The sequence below is a fragment of the Aedes albopictus genome, chromosome 2, assembly GCF_035046485.1.
Source record: "Aedes albopictus strain Foshan chromosome 2, AalbF5, whole genome shotgun sequence".
Classification (NCBI taxonomy): Eukaryota; Metazoa; Arthropoda; class Insecta; order Diptera; family Culicidae; genus Aedes; species Aedes albopictus.
In genome coordinates, this window is record NC_085137.1 from 142564248 (window position 1) to 142582122 (window position 17875).

The window sequence follows — 17875 nt, forward strand, 5'->3', positions numbered from 1 at the left end:
ACGTCAGGTTGCAAGTCAATGTGGGAAAGAGGAAGAAAGTTATGATTGCAGACCGAATATACCTCTACGTCTGCAAAAAAATCATGCGGATATCGGAGTTTGGTGGGATATGGTTGGCAGAGGGTTCACACATTGGTGCGTTGATGCCAGGCGTAAGGTAGTGCTTTGTTACTCTGGAGATAATGTGACACAGTTCGCTTGATTGCATAACTCGTAGGCGTTATCTGACAGGTTGACACTTAACTGTGAAAGATGGAAGGAAGGGAAACGAATTTTTCAACCCGTATTTGTTCTAGCGATGGCTATGAACATGAATATACATGAGTTGTGTACGTAGAGAGGTGAGAGAGAGTATATAGAAAGATACAAAGCTGAAGGAAAGGGGCGGGCCTGGTATTGATCCCAGGACCTTCTGCATATGAATCAGAAGCGGTACCCACTAGACCATCAAGCCCGTCTTGCTAGAATAGTATTCAATGGGTTGGCGAAAAATTCAAATAAACCGAAAATGATAAGATAATGTTTTTGAATGTGTTTAAAAGTCTTCACGAGAGTTCAAACGTCCCCAAATGGCATCCCTGGTTACAGTTATAATGAACTTTACCAATATTACTTATCTGGAAAATAAAAATGACATAGAAAGAGTATACAGAACATAAAATCTTAGTTTATTCAAATGTGCAAAATATCAATCATTACCGTTTCAAGAAACTTCTCACATGTCCGATGAAAAATAAAAACAAGAATCAAAAGCAGGTCACAAAAGAAACAGAGGATTTATTTGTTTCAAGAAATCAACCAGCGAAGTTTACTCCACGTTTGTTCGTGTTACCTACATAAACCAAACTGACTCTGAATGGGCAGTGAAACGTATCCTTTTACTGTTTATCGTTCATTGAATCTGAATACTAATCAAACGTGACCTACCAGAAGGTATTTGTTTCGATTAATCTCGTGATTTCTAGTAAAACATATCAATTTTTAAGCGAAATTAGGCACGTTTCTTGTCAAGGGAGAAATTACTCAATCATTTAGAAGCAAGTCAAATCATTTCCTTATTGCCAACTGCACATTATTTGGGTGTATGTGTCGGTTGATGAAATTGAACCTATGTTTGAATCAAAAAGTAAAAACTATGTTAGCGCGAACAAACCGATGACAAACCTATATAAATACTCTAAGAATGGACGTTTGGTAGTCTGAGGGACGTTGAGAACTCGAAGTTCTCAACCCATGGAAAATAATTGAGCTACAAACTTATCTAAAACGTTGATCTACAACTGTGGTTCTTGTTTATAGGGGTAAATGGGGATATGTTTCTGACGATGGCAATCTTCTTTAACAGCTAAAATGCTATGTCGTTTCCAATTCATAATCATACCGGATATCCTAGAAACTGGTAAGCCTGAAGTCGTTACACTTATTTGACAATTCGTTATGGAACTTCAAGAAACCCGAAAATGGTTTTACTGCCTCGAAAGATTGCAACAGTCAAAAACATCATATTTACCATTTATGAATTTATGAAACAGCAAAATAAAATAATATTTCAACTAAAGTCTAGTTTAACAACTAATCGCCTTTTCGTTAACTTCCATACGCCTTTCTCGCGGTGGGCGTTCTTCCTAGCACATATTCGGCACATAACGTATATCGCTTATTCATAGACGGTTCCAGGGAGTAGGACGTCTCCCAATACCCAGTCTATCAGCGGAAACAACAAAAACAAAAAAGAACTATTCAATTGGTTTACAGTTACGAACACCTTCTGATCGCTCTCCCCAAGTAAGCTCAACAAACTCCGGCCCGGCAGCAGCGGCATCGGTAGTGGCAACAGTAGTAGAAGTAGCAGCAGCAGCAGCAGTAGCAGTCACGACAGCACTTGCGGCGGCAGAGCAGATGTGCCTTCATTGTACCCAACTGGCCGGAGCCCACAGCGGTTCCGTTTCGGACTTGTTGGCCAGGTGGACGAGCTTCTCGAACGCTTCCGTCAGGTCACCGTTGACGATCTCGTCGTCGCAAAAGTGGCCGTACAGGAAGTTGATCCGCTCGTCCGATTTGATCATCTCGTTGAACTCTTCGTCCTGTTTCGGGTGAAAAAAGAATTGTGAGTCGTTCAAACGAAGTCATGAAACACTGCTCCAACTTACCGTGAATCCTCTCGAGTTGGTCTCGTCGAACGTTGACCGAGCGCGAGCCTTGGTCCGAGTTTGCTTCAGCTGGTCGAATGGCGGTGGTCGAATGTGCACGATGTACGGTTTAAGCTGAGCGGTCCTCAGCGATTTCAACGCCTGGTAGTGCGGACTCAGAACACAAACGCAGCTTGCGTTAACGATAGTCTTCACGCTTTCCGCCGACGTCCCGTACAGATGCCCCTTGTATTCGCCGTACTCGATGAATTTCCCATTGGCAATGTCGCTTTCCATCTTTTCACGGGACACGAAGAGGTACTCCCGTCCGGCTACTTCACCGGGACGCATGGGTCGAGTGGTATCTACCGAAGAAGCAGATCATAAGTATTCCCTATAAACGTTCCCAACCCCGTTATCCACAACTCACATGGCACACAGCTCTTGTATCGCTCCGGATCCCGCGCCACCAGTCGGCGTTTCAGCTCGTTCCTTCCGACACCGGGGGCTCCGATCAGAACGATCGGTCGGTACACCCCGGGCCTGGGGTACAGCTTGGCCACCTCTTCGTACGTGGCGATCATCTCCCGGTCGAAGTCGTCGTTCTCCGCTGTATCGTACATAATCTTTTTAGTTTTCGGCCCTCGACAGGGAATGTTGGGATTGGGCGAACCCGGTGGTGTCGAACAGATGGAGGCACATGAACCTTCTAATAATGGTACACACGCGCGTATCATGCGGGCAAGACATTCACAGTTCACACACATGGGCACATAGATATGAGTTTGTAAAATACAGTGGTGGATCCGAATTTGTTTGGGGATGGCAATGAATGAGTATGGAAAAGCGCAAGAAAAGACATTTGGGTTAGTGGTGAACGAGTTTTATGCTTGATTGCCAATTATTATTAATGGATGATTGATTAGCGCTTATAATCAGAAAGAATTATTTAATAATGATAATGAGAAAGAAACAAAACTTACTTTTGGCTTCGCCGTTTGTTTCCTTTTGAGTGCGATCGTGTAGGATTCGCCTTTCCTGCAGTGCACGGCTAGGAATAAGACCGGCTCTCGTTGTCTTTTCGCCTTCTTTCCGAGCTTGCCACCAGTAGGAATCGTCCTGAAGTTAATAAAATATGGATGTTTTTTTTTATTGATAGGTTGAACTAGCTAGTGAAGACTGTATAGAAGCACCATACACCATTGATTGATACCTCGCGCTCTTGAAAGAATCAAATACTACAGCATCTTCAATCAAATGTGAGGTAAGTTAACGAAAGATTTTCATCTTTGGAAGCAAACGTAACATACATTTTTTTAAAGTTACCAGAACCTGCAAAAACTGCACGATTCTTCCATTTGTATTATTAGTAATTCAGTATATAGTGCGTAAATTACTGTTTAACCCTTATGTGGCCGACAGGGTACCCGGGTACCCAGCGCCCATTTAAAAAGCACGGTGTAGAAAAAAGCAAAAAGTTTGTCGGACACATAACGGTTAAAAAAAAAGTGCCGCCTGCGCCTTGTTTTACAATAGATCACCAATAGGCTAATCCAAATTACCCTCAATTGTAGAGGCGCTTGGTGAGATAAGTGCAAAATCGTTTGTTTACATAAAAAAGTCATTTTTTTGTCGTCAAATTTTACTCATTTTTTGCTCTTAGACTAGACTCTAACTAGACTAGACTAGACTAGAAGTTGCTATTTTCCATTTGCATTGGCTTCCATTATCATCATTCTTGATGCCCATGCCGACAGATACCGGATTGGCCAGCTAACAAAAAATCCGGAAGATCGCCCGCCGGAGGCATAGCAAGAGCTCCTCAAATTAATCACATAAATTGTTCGTAAGTACCTACCGGATCTTAGCGCACCTGAAAGAGAATTAAATTTTCTTTCCTATAGTCGTCTGATATTAGACTCATGTTTGAAGTGTTTCCTTTAGTAATTTATTGTTCAGAGATTCCTCTTGAACTTTCTTTATTGATTCATCCTGTGGATTTCATCCGGAATTTTTACCGAAATTTTTTAATTGATTATTTCCGGGTTTCCTTTATAGGAATGTCTCCTGGAAATCCTTGATTATTTTTTTCCCAGATTTTCTTAAGGATCTTACTTGGACATTTGGTGGGCCACGATTCGCTTCGTTGAATCTTCGCGAAGTTTGGCTTCGTCTGCAAAATACGCTGCCGTTATTTTGCAAAGTGATGTAAGCGCCATTCTAAGTTTCGAAATATTTTGGTGTATATCTGGTGAAATAATTACACTTCGGTTTGCCTGCTATATTAGGATGCAAGATCCAGCCCTAATCTTACAATTATGAGAAAAAAACTTGGACAATGATAACCAGTTTGATGCTTAATAACAAAAAAATGTGCCAAAATGGTTGACGTTGCTTACGTCACTTTGCAGAGTTACGGCAGTACGGGACTTTAGCTGGTTGTGGAGGCCGTAGAAAGTGCGATTCACAGCTATGCAAGACGCCTTTTCAGTTCGCGGGTAACATCATCATCGCCGTCACTAAACTTTCAAAAATAATACTTCCACTTTTTCAAATTTTCCATCGTCTATCAAGTTCTTGCTAGCAACATTACTTTTGGATGTGGGTCCATTCTACCAGCGATAATGTATTTCGTCTTGCTGGTATTGATTGTGGGACTAATTCTAGCTGGCTTCAATCTTGATATAGCTTGTATCTCGGCCTTTCTAGCAGTAACGGAAAAGTTGAAAATGAAGCTCCACTAGATGTCCAGATACCCTTTTGATCTTGCTCGTGACACAGGATTTTTCAGGGCCTCAGAGATTCAGTAGAGCAGTATGGGTAGCGTTCCTGCTCATGAGGTCGCGAATGAAGTTGAGCCACGTATCAATGTGCTTCGACTTCCTCCTTCGGCTCATAGCAGTGCAGCTCTGGTTACCTTCCCGGACGATGATTGATTTAGCAGCTGTCTCGTCAACGTCCTTCTATAACATCTGTAACCAGAGCTACTCTTTGCATGCCTAGCTAAGACCGTATTTCACATCAGCGGAAGAAAGCGGTATGTGCTATTACTTCCGAGCAGCCCAGGAATCGTGGGGGCCCGGGGCCCTGGACCAACCGCCCCCCCTCAGATTCGGCCCTGAGTCCATATATCGCACTTAGTATAATGCGGGCGTATCTACAGAAATCGATTTCTCTTCATCGAGTTTCGCTTTGATTAATAACTTGACCGACACATCATTTTCGGTTGCCTTTATTGATGTACATGCTAGCCCTAGGCATCCTTTATCGAACGTTTTTCCCAGAATAATCCGAAAAGAAAATCGACGAGATATAAACTTTTTCGCACCTCGCTCTGGGCTTAAACCCAGTCGTCTGTCTCTTGGTCCCTTCTAACTCTCCGTACAGCTATGCTGATTTGTGACTCACTTGTAGCTTCCTTCACGCGGCAATCAACAAGGGTCTAACACCTTGTCGCTTGCCTTGTCGTAATCCGTACCATATGTCTGACTGAACCCTTGGGCGACCGCCTACTAGTCTGGTTTCGTGTTGGATGCTGTTGCCTTCACCATCCATCTTCCTCTGGTACGCCCACTTGCAATCAACGGTTTTGTGGTCTTTGGGCAAGGGAACGACTTCCTCAAAGTCAGATTTTCAAGCAAAGACTGAATCCTGTCCCACGGTAGTGCGAGACAGATACTGCTTGATGACGGTTTCGCCGGACCGAATTGGTTCCTCCCGGTCATCTTTTCGTTAGCTGTCTCGAATGTTATCCATGAGCTACTTTCTCCAGCTTTCTCAAACATAAGGTGTACCGTTGTTGGCAACTGTGCGGCCAAAACCATGCAGCGAGCCATCTACACTAGCGGGCGATTTTAACGTTCCAAAATTTCATTCTATACGCTGTGAACAAGTACTGGGTGATATATTGTTGACGACTGAAACGATACAAAGCTTCAGTACTGAGGTACTCAGTGCTCACCCTCATGGTCCGATCGGATCATTTTGAGAGTTCTTCTAAAGATGTTCTTGACGTACAGTACGCACTCTTGAATCCGCTCAGTAACTTCTGATTTATTTTTCAAGAAATAGGGTAATTCGCTAATTGTTGAACACCACCCAAATGTTGAACAGTTTCTGAAACTTTTATTATAAATCTAGCTTAATTAATTTTCGCTCAACGTAAACGTATGATGTAGATGCGTATACATGTGTGTCACGATATTGATCCAATTAAGTTACAAAATTATACATATTTTACGTCAAAAATATTGATTGCAAATTTTGTACCGCTGATGACATGAAAACTGCACAGTTCTTAAGATTAATTTTAACCTTCTTCGTGAATTAGCTTGCGCTCACCTCGCTGACCTAGTGCACGTTTTGGGGTCATAATGACCCCAATGCACGACTAGGGTTAAAAAATTGCTCTTACGAAATAAGCTTTGCTGGCAAATCGGCCATAAATATCAAAGTCACACCATAGTTACAAGAACTGGAAGGATGTCCTTAACAGTTTAACATTGTTTAAAATCACATTTTCATTGTAATTTCATTTGTAAAAAATATTTTTCTTATCACACTATCATTATGCATCTAGGATCCAATTGTTAAACACTGACATAACCTACGATGTTAGCATGACTGTCAGATTGTTTTTCCACTTTACCTAATCGTGCATGTCATAGGGTTTCAAGGGCGTTCCAGGAATGTTCCAAGGGTGTTGCAGAGGGCTTCAGGATGGTTCCAGGGGTTTTCAATGGGTTTCAAGGGCGTTCCAGAGGTGTTCCAGATGGATTCAGAGTTTTAAGGTGGTTCCAGAAGTATTTCAGGGCGTTCCAGAGGGGTTTAGGAGCGATCCACGAGTTTGCAGGGATTTCAGAGTCATGGTAGGGGTGTTCTAGGGGGTTGAGTGGGTCTCATGGGTATCCAGGAGTGTTTCAGGGGCTTTCAAAGGCGTTCTTTTATTGAATCGTTTTCGCTTCTAGTCAATCTTTTCAGTAAGTAGATGTAAAAACTACTCATGATGTCATGTGTCATGAAGCGATTCCCTGTCATTTGAATAAATTGCCGCTCAAATGACGAAAAACCCGGAAAAATTCCGCCAGAGTGAAAAATTTTCGGATGTCGGGTCAAAGCCGGGTCAAATTTTATCAAATGTTGGACCACTGTTAGACCCACATCGGACAACTGTAGGGTTTATGTTGGGTTTGGTATCCAAAATAAAAACAGGTCAATGATAGGTTGATGTCGGGTTATACGTCATCAATTACGAACAAAGCTTGAACCGTTCAACAATTAGCGAGTATCGTCCAACATTAGGTTGAGCTAGCTAAAGGAAGCGTTCAAAATTTGGGTAACAGACTTCCCATATAAATGTTCTATTTTCTCTTAGAAAATGGAATTTAAGGGAATTTAAATTCAATGGGAAGTATAAGGTATGAGTGGATCTAGACGTTCACTGGATATTTTTCAAGTAAAGTGGAATTATGCACGGAAAAATAAACGAAAACAAAAATGTCAGTACTAACCGTTCAACAATTGGCGAATTACCCTATACGATGGTGTATCGGGAATAATCATAGATCTTCGTTAGCAAGTAACGACATCCCCCGGGCGTCAACGTCTGCATCGGTACACAAATGTACATGTTTTTCCTCGATCTTTTGGGAAACATTTAACGCGCCTTCTTTCTCCCTCTGTAGCATCCACCTGTTACGTAGTGCCAACGGTCTTCGATTCGAATTCATAGGCTAGAGCTGGATAACATCAGTCATGTCAGTTGACTACTGATGTTGCACTACCTTCACTAGTCATAGTTGCATTTTAGAGAGCGAGTGATGGCGCTTAAGTATAGGCCTGAAGTGCCAGGGTACGGAGAATATCTTTGTTCCATCCCTGGAAAATGAAGTCCAAGGAGTGACATTAGACACATTCTACCGTAACGTTACAAAGTTTTGACGCCTTTTCTGTCAGATTTTCCTCTATAACTCGTAAATTCGACCGTAAACTCTCAAATATTTTTGCATATTCGGATTCCTTGTAAAATTTCCAATAAGTTTAATCTGTAAACAGGTAGATTTCATTGGAAAAGTATGTTAAAAATAAGATTTAGTAGCGTGACGTTACAACGTTGTAACGTCACGCTACTCATTCCCATTTTTAACATTCATTCCCATTGAAAACTAACTGTTCAACAGATCATACTTTTACAAATTTTACAAGGAATCCGAATATGCATAAATATTTGAGGGTTTACGGTCGAGTTCACGAGCTATAGTGGAAAATCTGTCAGAAAAGGCGTCAAAACGTTGTAACGTCACGGTAGAAAGTGCCATTTGCATTTTTGATTACATCACTCGCACCGATTTTTACGAATTTGTTTTTTATAAAGCTGAGTGGTTGGTTCGAGATGTCCCCACTCAAGAATTGTTTTGTAGAATCAACAACGCTGTACAGTAGGCCTGGCCGTTTTAATACTTGTAATGCATCTTCGATGTACTGCAAGTATTCATAATGGCAAGAAAAATGTTAGAAATCGGCACGAACTTTTCAAAAGGGCGTAACTGCATTTTGAAACAAACCACTCTTTCACATCTGTGGGTCATATTTTAAGTTTCCCACGAAATTCCCACGAAAAAGACAGAGAAATTGCTCTTTTTTCCAATACTGGCGGTGATTTGCATGGCGGCATTGAAATACGATGTACAGATGTGAAAGAGGGATTTGTTTCAAAATGCAGTTACGCCCTTTTGAAATGTTGGTGCCGAAATAGCCGATTCTAATTTTTTAGGATTCTTTCAATGAATGGCTGTGTATGTGTAGCCTGGACTAGACTAGATTCAATTGGGAACGGCCTTTTGGGCACCTTTGTCTCAAGCTTCGGCTTCCATGTTCCGTAGGTGCTTCCGTTTAGCTTTGAAACCCCCAAACGATTGATTCAATTCAATCTTAATAAAACTTGAACACCATCAATTTCTTCAGGGATACTTCCAGGGAAATTTTCCGATACTTCTTTACAGATTTCTCCCGGAATTGCTTAATTGAATGCTCCGAATCCAAGGTGCAGAGATTTCTTAAAGGGTTTCTACAGGAATCTCTCCCGGGATCATTTGCGGGATTTCTTAATTGATTTCTCCTTCAAATATTTCTGCAAAGATATTTTCAGGAATTCTCTTAACACTTAAACTACTGAGGGAGTAAAAACTCCCGCGAACTACCAAGGGTCCAAAAAAAGTCGGAAGTCCAACTTTGACAAGGCATTTCTCGGCCGTTTTTCAACCGATTTCAAAACTTTTTTTTGCGATGGAACCGGACAGGTTTCAAGATCATCGTCCATTTAAAAAAAATATAAAATAGGTGCGTCTGCACAAAGTTATTAAGCAAAAGGCACTACCTAGTTTTTTTGAGAGCGCATTTTTTGCACACATTGATCAATAAAACAAAATTTAAAGCGATGACATATGGGTTTTTCGACTCTAAATCATGCGTACAGCTGGAGTGAACATGTTTATGCAAAATTAGTGATTTTTTAAGTACACTGATATTTTACCTTACTCAAAAAACTGCTAAAATACCCTATTTTTCACATAAAATAAGCAATAAATCAAAATTCAAAGCGATGACATATAGTTTTTTTGGTCTTAAATTGTTCGTAGGATTTGTCGTGAATCCAAAACGGCTGCAAAACCTGCCGTCGGCCGGAGCGACGCACGAACACGTCCGTTCGTTCCAAAATCTGTCTAAAGAAGGACGAGTCAAACAAAACCGAGCATGCCTGAAGCTTGGCTTGCTTCGTCGGATTCCCTTTTGTCGGTGCATCTGTCATTCCACCGATTCGTTATGTCGACTATCAGTGTTGGCAAATGCACTGAAATAATTTTACAACTTTGAACCGAATAAGTTTTTCGTTAAATTTCAAACACAGTTTTATTTACTTTCGTTATGTACACTACATTCTTCCCCTCCTCTACTCTTGTTGTGGAATTATATGCAACAAAGACTACATGCACAGTGCATAGTTCATATAACACTAAACTACACATTTGTTTATTTTTTTTTTATTTTCCAATCCAAATGATTTGTTTCAATTCCCTTTTTCATTACCGTATGTTTTCTTCTCTATAGTAAATTAATGAAAACTCAATCGGAATCCAATAGAAAAACAGTCCGCATTTACTTTCAACCCATGTACTGCCTGGATCCAATCCAAAATTCAATCCAAATGCAACCAAGATGCAAACTTATTCCATTTCCAGTTCAATCAAAATTATATTCCAATTTATTCCACATCCAAACCAATTGCCATACAATTCCAATGCAAATCCAATTCAATGCATTCAAAATGAAAACCCAATTTTATCCTCATCCAATCTAAATCCAGTCAAAAATCCGAACCAATTCCAAACCGTCTCCTAACTAAATCCAATCTAAGTTCAACCCCAAACCTAATCCAATCCTAGTCCAAATTGAATCCAATTCCAAAAAAGAAAACAATACAAATCTAATCCACATCAAACTCAAATCCAATCTAGTTTCAATCCAAACACATTAAAGTCCAATACAAATTAAACCAATATAAATACAATCCAATTTTAATACATATCCAATCTAATTGCAATCCATTTTCTATCCAAATATAAACCAACTTCCATCCAATCAAAATAAATTGTAAATTTAATCTTAATCCAATCTACATACAATCCAAATTCAGTTCCAATCATATTGAATTCTAACCTAATCTAAATCCGATCATTAGCTGAACCAGTCAATCTAGTGCAACTCCAATATCAGTTCAATTCAATCAAAATCAAATTTCAATTCAATTCACATCCAATTTAGATCCAGTAAAAATCCAAATCAATGGATCATTGAAGCAGACTTTTCCGCTACTCACCGCATCAAAACAAAAGCGCTACCGTATATGGACGATAACACAATGACAGCAGTCGAGTTACGTCAAACACACAAAGCTATGGAGGCGCTATCTGTTAATTTCATAGCGGCCGTTTTAGTTATTTTAGTGATTCATTCCCATCCATATCCAATTAAATTCTTATCTCAGTTCAAATCAAAATTCAATTAAAACCCAATTCAATTCCAATTAAAGCTCAATTAATCCAATATAAGTCAAGTCTCATTTAAATTCATACCCAATCTTAATACAAACCAAATCCAATCGCTATTCAAACGAATTTCATCAAAACTTATTCCAAATCCAAAGTCACACACATCCAATCCAAAACCAATCCCAACTTAATGGACATTTGTCAAAGAGTAATCCTAACTCAGCCCAACTTCAAGATCCCAAAACTCTTCTTCACTGATCATCCAACTTAACTTTCCACCTTTCTATCTCCATACTCTCTCACTCAAAAACAAATCATTCCTATGCTTTTTTGTTTTCGCACGGCGTCCTCTCGCACCGGCGAAACACTTTTTTTTTTGCTAGGCGTCCTCCCGCCCCTGCGTACAATCTATTCTGCACGGCGTCCTCTCGCACCGGCTAACACATTTTTTTATTGCACGGCGTCCTCTCGCACCGGCGAAACACATTTTTTTTATTGCACGGCGTCCTCTCGCACCGGCGAAACACATTTTTTATTGCACGGCGTCCTCTCGCACCGGCGAAACACATATTTTTGCTAGGCATCTTCCCGCAACTGCGTACAAACTATTCCACACGGCGTCCTCTCGCACCGGCTAACACAATCTTAATTTTGTTTATTTTGATCTCTCCCACCGACAAAAGCACATTTTCAACCCGCACGCCATATTACACTGGCAATAGCACACACTTTTCCTTGATTTCCTCATAATTTTCTTTTATATTCTTCAAAAGTCCAAGTTTTTCACAATACTTACAACATCCTGGGAGCGTGGCGCCTACCGGCTACGCCATTGTCGTGAATCCAAAAAGGCTGCAAAACCTGCCGTCGGCCGGAGCGACGCACGAACACGTCCGTTCGTTCCAAAATCTGTCTAAAGAAGGACGAGTCAAACAAAACCGAGCATGCCTGAAGCTTGGCTTGCTTCGTCGGATTCCCTTTTGTCGGTGCATCTGTCATTCCACCGATTCGTTATGTCGACTATCAGTGTTGGCAAATGCACTGAAATAATTTTACAACTTTGAACCGAATAAGTTTTTCGTTAAATTTCAAACACAGTTTTATTTACTTTCGTTATGTACACTACAGGATTGTGTTCGACATTTTTTATGAACAATGAAAATGTTCTAATTACACTCTTATTTTGTTTTACCCGGAAAACTACGAAAATTCCATACTTTTTACACAAAGTAGTCAAAAAAACTAAATTTCAAACGAGAACATCTAGTTTTTTAGCCTTGAAATGTTCGTAGCAGTTTGGGGACATACTTGAAGAATAATAGTGATGTTTTCATTACACTCAAATTTTGATTCACTCAAAAATCAACGAAAATACCACATTTTTCACGCAAAGTGGTTAACAAAAATAATGGCTTACAATGCAAAGTAGTTTTTTACCTTTAAATCATTCGTGAAAGCGTACTGGACGTTCTTGATGAGTAATAGTGATGTTTTCATGACACACTTAATTTATTTTACTCGAAAAGCTACAAAAATACCATAATTTTCATATAAAACTGTCAGTAAAACAAAATTTAAAGCCATAACATGTAGTTGTATGGCCTTAAATTTTCCGTTACAATGTACTGGACCTGTATTTGATAAAATGTTGATTTTTACGTTACACTTATATTTTGTTTTATAAAAAATGCACGAAAATACCACAAAAAAGCGAATAAGCTAAAATTTAAGGTAATGATATGTAGTTATTCAACTTTGAATGTATCGTAGTAGTTTAGTGGATTTATTCAAACAACCCTAGTGAACTTTTTATTACACTCATATTTTTTTTCACTCGGAATACTAGGAAAATACCACATTTTTCACACAAAGTAGTCAACAAATAAAAATATAAGGCAATGCATCCTGGTTTTGGAACTGGGAAATCTCGGAAAAAAAGCTCTGGTAGGAAATATTTGGAAAATTCATGAAAGAACTCTAAAAATCTCTAAGAGAAATCCCGGGAGAAACTCCGGATGAAAACCAGCGAAGAAATTCAGGAGAAATATCGGAGAACTCTTTGGCAGAAATTCCAGAAGTAATTATCGAAAATCTCTAAAAAATATCGAAAAAAACCACGGAAGGAACTATTAATGGGAGCAAATAAAAGAAAAACATTTTGCATGGGAACTAGGATGGAAACTTGAGAGAACTGGAGAAAGCCAAAACAAGCTTCGAAAATGCTCCAGGACAAAAAATAAGAGATTCGTGAAAAAATATGACAATATTCTAAATGATTCTTTGATGGATTCATTGAGAAAATCTATGGAAGGTTTTCTAAATGATTCCTTAGAAAAATTTATCAAGCAATCGCTAGAGGAATTTCTGATGAAAACCCAAAGGAATAATTCACGGAAATATTTCAAAAGTTTTCTTTAAAAAATCATCGAGAAATAGAACCCCTAAATATATTCCGCAAGCATCCTTGATGTTTTTGAAAATATCCCTGAAGGAATCTCTGGAATATTTTTGAAACATTTTTGAAAAGAACTCACGACAAAATATTTTGAAAGAATCTCTGAAAGATATCCTATAATATAAATGCACCTTTTGGGGAATTTCTGAACAACACATTTATATAGAAGAGTTTCTGAAGCAATAAAGTAAAACGGGGTAGCTTTGATAGTTTTGCAGAAAATTTCCGTAATATTATTCCATGTATTTTTCCTGATTTATTAATTTTAAAACAAATACTGGCGTCTCAGTTATAATTGCAATGCAAGGATTGGACAGTTTTAATTGTTTTGGGTGATCAATATTTTTTTTTTTTTCATATGAGCGAAAATCACATTTTCATTTTGGGGAAACTTTGATAGTGCTCTGAAAAACATATTAAATCCCAAAAAATATTACAGATTGCAACGCAAAGAGTATCAGTATAATGGGAAAAGCCGTATGAAATTAGTTTAATAATATTAACCTTGAGGTTGAAATAAGGTTAATTTATTGTATCAAAACATGAATAATTTCATAAAATTATAAATAACAAAGTGAGTCAGTATTCCACTTGAGTGAAAATCTCAGTGCTTTTAGCTATCAAAAATAATTTTCTGTGTGAAAATATATTTTTTAAGGTACATCAACATGTGACTATATGCTGCGCATAGTAAGTTCTCTTCATTTGAATTGTTTTTGATTTTTTATTAACAAATTTAGAAAACAACGAGTGTAATTGAAAGATCACTATTGTTTATCAAACAAGTATAGTACTTTTTTACAATTAATTTCATGGCAAAAAAAACTATAATGCATTGCCTTATATTTTTATTTGTTGACTACTTTGTGTGAAAAATGTGGTATTTTCCTAGTATTCCGAGTGAAATAAAATATGGGTGTAATAAAAAGTTCACTAGGGTTGTTCAAATAAATCCACTACGATAAATTCAAAGTTGAATAACTACATATCATTACCTTAAATTTTAGCTTATTCGTTTTTTTGTGGTATTTTCGTACATTTTTTTATAAAACAAAATATAAGTGTAACGTAAAAATCAACATTTTATAAAAAACAGGTCCAGTACATTGTAACGGAAAATTTAAGGCCATACAACTACATGTTATGGCTTTAAATTTTGTTTTACTGACAGTTTTGTATGAAAATTATGGTATTTTTGTAGCTTTTCAAGTAAAATAAATTAAGTGTGTCATGAAAACATCACTATTACTCATCAAGAACGTCCAGTACGCTTTCACGAATAATTTAAAGGTAAAAAACTACTTTGCATTGTTGCATTATTTTTGTTAACCACTTTGCGTGAAAAATGTGGTACTTTCGTTGATTTTTGAGTGAATCATAATTTGAGTGTAATGAAAACATCACTATTATTCTTCAAGTATGTCCCCAAACTGCTACGAACATTTCAAGGCTAAAAAACTAGATGTTCTAGTTTTTTTGACTACTTTGTGTAAAAAGTATGGAATTTTCGTAGTTTTTCGGGTAAAACAAAATAAGAGTGTAATTAGAACATTTTCATTGTTCATAAAAAATGTCGAGTACAATCCTACGAACAATTTAAGACCAAAAAAACTATATGTCATCGCTTTGCATTTTGATTTATTGCTTATTTTATGTGAAAAATAGGGTATTTTAACAGTTTTTTGAGTATTAAGGTAAAATATCAGTGTACTGAAAAATCACTAATTTTGCATAAACATGTTTACTCCAGCTGTACGCATGATTGAGAGTCGAAAAAACCATATGTCATCGCTTTAAATTTTGTTTTATTGATCAATGTGCGCAAAAAATGCGCTCTCAAAAAAACTAGGAAGTGCATTTTGCTTAATAACTTTGGGTAGACGAATCTATTTTATATTTTTTAAATGGACGATGATCTTGAAATCTGTCCGGTTCCATCGCAAAAAAAAGTTTTGAAATCGGTTGAAAAACGGCCGAGAAATGCCTTGTCAAAGTTGGACTTCCGACTTTTTTTGGACCCTTGGTAGTTTAGGAGTTAAGGGTTCCTTCAGGATTTTTATCAGGAATTCCTTCGGGACTTTTTTCTCGGATTATTATCAAGATTTTTTCAGGGATTGCTCCAACATTTTTCCAGGGATTGCTCTAGAGATTCTTTTAGAGATTTTTCCCGGTTTCTTTAAGGTTGAAGGATTCGTCATTGACATAATCGTCATCATTGAAAATTCGAAAGCAGTTTTCTCGTTCAAGGTTGAAATTTCCGCAATGAAAATGTATTCTTCGCTGTATTACTGACGCAGGAATGAGTACAGTGAATACATTTTTAATGCAAACATTCAAGTTAAGAGCGAGAAAACTGCTTTAGAATTTTCGATGGTGATGGCTATGTCAATGATGAATCCTTCAACCTTAAGGGATTTATTCCGAGTGTACTTGATGGATTCCGTCCAGGTCTCTTTCTAATTAAGAGATTCTCCTTTATTTATTTTGGGGATTACTTCAAGGATTTATCTCGAATGGAGATTCTTCAGGGATTCCTCCAGGTATTTCTCCAGGATTATTTCTAGGATCACGTGTGATTCATTCTAGGATTCTTTCTGGGTTACCTCAAGGGATTTCTTCTGAGATTCCGTCTGAGATTCTATCCATGAATCTTTCAGGAATTCTTTCTGAGATTGTTTTAGGGATTCTATGATGAATTTCTCCCGAACCTTCTCCAGGGTTTCACAAATTCCTACAATATTAATGCATGGATTTCTCTAGGGATTCAGGGGACCCTACAGATTCCTTCAATGACTACTTCAGAGATTTGCTTCAGCGATTCCTCTAGGTTTATTGTAAAGATTTCTTCCGGGATTCTTTCTTGGTTTCTTTTAATGAGTTTTTCGGAGATTCTTATTTGGGAGCGTCCATAAATTACGTCACGCAAAAATTGCCCATTTTTAACCCCCCTCCCCCCTGTGACACAATTTTTGTATGAGAGCTCTGAAATTTTTGTATGGATTGTCAAACTTTACTGAACCTCCCTCCTCCTAAAAGCGTGACGTAATTTATGGACGTTCCCTTTCAGGAATATTTCCAAGATTATGTTAGATATCCCAGAGATTCCCCTTTCAAGATTCTTTCGAGGAATCCTCATGAAAGTATTAATATGAGGATTCTTCAAGGTGTTTCTTTCTTTCAGGGATTCCTCCAGGAATGCCTTCTGAAATTCCTCTTGGGATCTCTCCCAGGAATTCTCTCTGGACTCCTCCCAGGATTCCTTTCGGGATACCATTCAAATTTCGTTTAGATATTTCTTCCCGGATTCATACAGAGATTTTTTTAACGAATTCTTTGAGGAATTCCTCATTTGGTCGTATTCGTTATTACTCCCGATTATAAGGATAATCCCATGATTTTCGCTAAGACTTTAGTCTTAGAGATATTATAGCTCTTGAGCTATTGAGATATTATAACTCTTGAGCTATTTATAGCTTTTGACAGTTTTTTCGCGCTTTCTGTGAGGAGTAATCCCCAAGTAGTGGAAAATCAGAATCTTTCATGATAAAACGAACCATTCGGGAGCAGGAGAATGTCAAAAGCTGATAAAAATGCCGCCTAATTTATGGATACGCTTTTACAAAAAGGTCCTGGATTGTTCGGAAACCTAGACACTGTCAGCATGGACCTGTTGTATAAAAAAACATCGAATTTCTATCATATAAGATTACCCCCCTTCCATACGCGCCAAATTGTGACGTAGTTGGGGGGGCAAGGCATCTCAAAACAAATCGAATGCGGAAAATATCGATGCAATTCATCTTATTCAGGCATATACACGTGAAAACTAGTAATCCTACATTATAGAGATCCGCGGAGGCGGCCATTGTGAGCCAATCGTGCAGAGAGAACTGTCAAAGTGTGAGCCAAATGAGCATGCTTATCGTTCGTAGGAAGGCGTCGTTTGAACGGTATTGCAATCGGAACTAAATAAATTAAAATTATTTATTTTTAATATCGAGATATTGGCGGCATATGTATGTTTAGTAAAAAGATAAAAATTTATTAATTCTGCTTTCAAAAGCTCATGCTTATGACGACACTTTTGTTGCTGAACTTGTCGAAAAAACATCCATTGCTGCTTCTTACTTCACTTCTGCCGATATGATTAGCGTAACACTTTTGCAATGAATTTCAGATTTCTTCGATTGCTCGGCTATTTCAACAAAATTTTGAAAAAAAAATTCTACCATATAGAAAATATA

The 17875-nt window shown here is 38.2% G+C and overlaps 1 protein-coding gene across 6 annotated transcripts in view; it reads right to left on the reverse strand.

Moving 5' to 3' along the window:
• Positions 1-647: 647 nt before the first annotated feature.
• LOC109405615 (MAGUK p55 subfamily member 7) overlaps positions 648-17875 on the reverse strand; it is a 100350-nt gene continuing 83122 nt past the window's right edge. For 4 of the 6 annotated variants that reach the window (XM_062850562.1, XM_029858677.2, XM_029858679.2 and 1 more), the window contains 4 exons: positions 3113-3248; positions 2560-2838; positions 2151-2494; positions 648-2084 (listed from right to left, as the gene is read on the reverse strand). In XM_062850562.1, coding sequence (XP_062706546.1) covers positions 1908-2084; positions 2151-2494; positions 2560-2838; positions 3113-3248 — 936 coding nt within the window. In that variant the 3' untranslated portion in view covers positions 648-1907. The remainder of the gene's footprint in view (positions 2085-2150; positions 2495-2559; positions 2839-3112; positions 3249-17875) is intronic. The other 2 variants (XM_029858680.2, XM_029858681.2) reach the window with 1 other exon arrangement.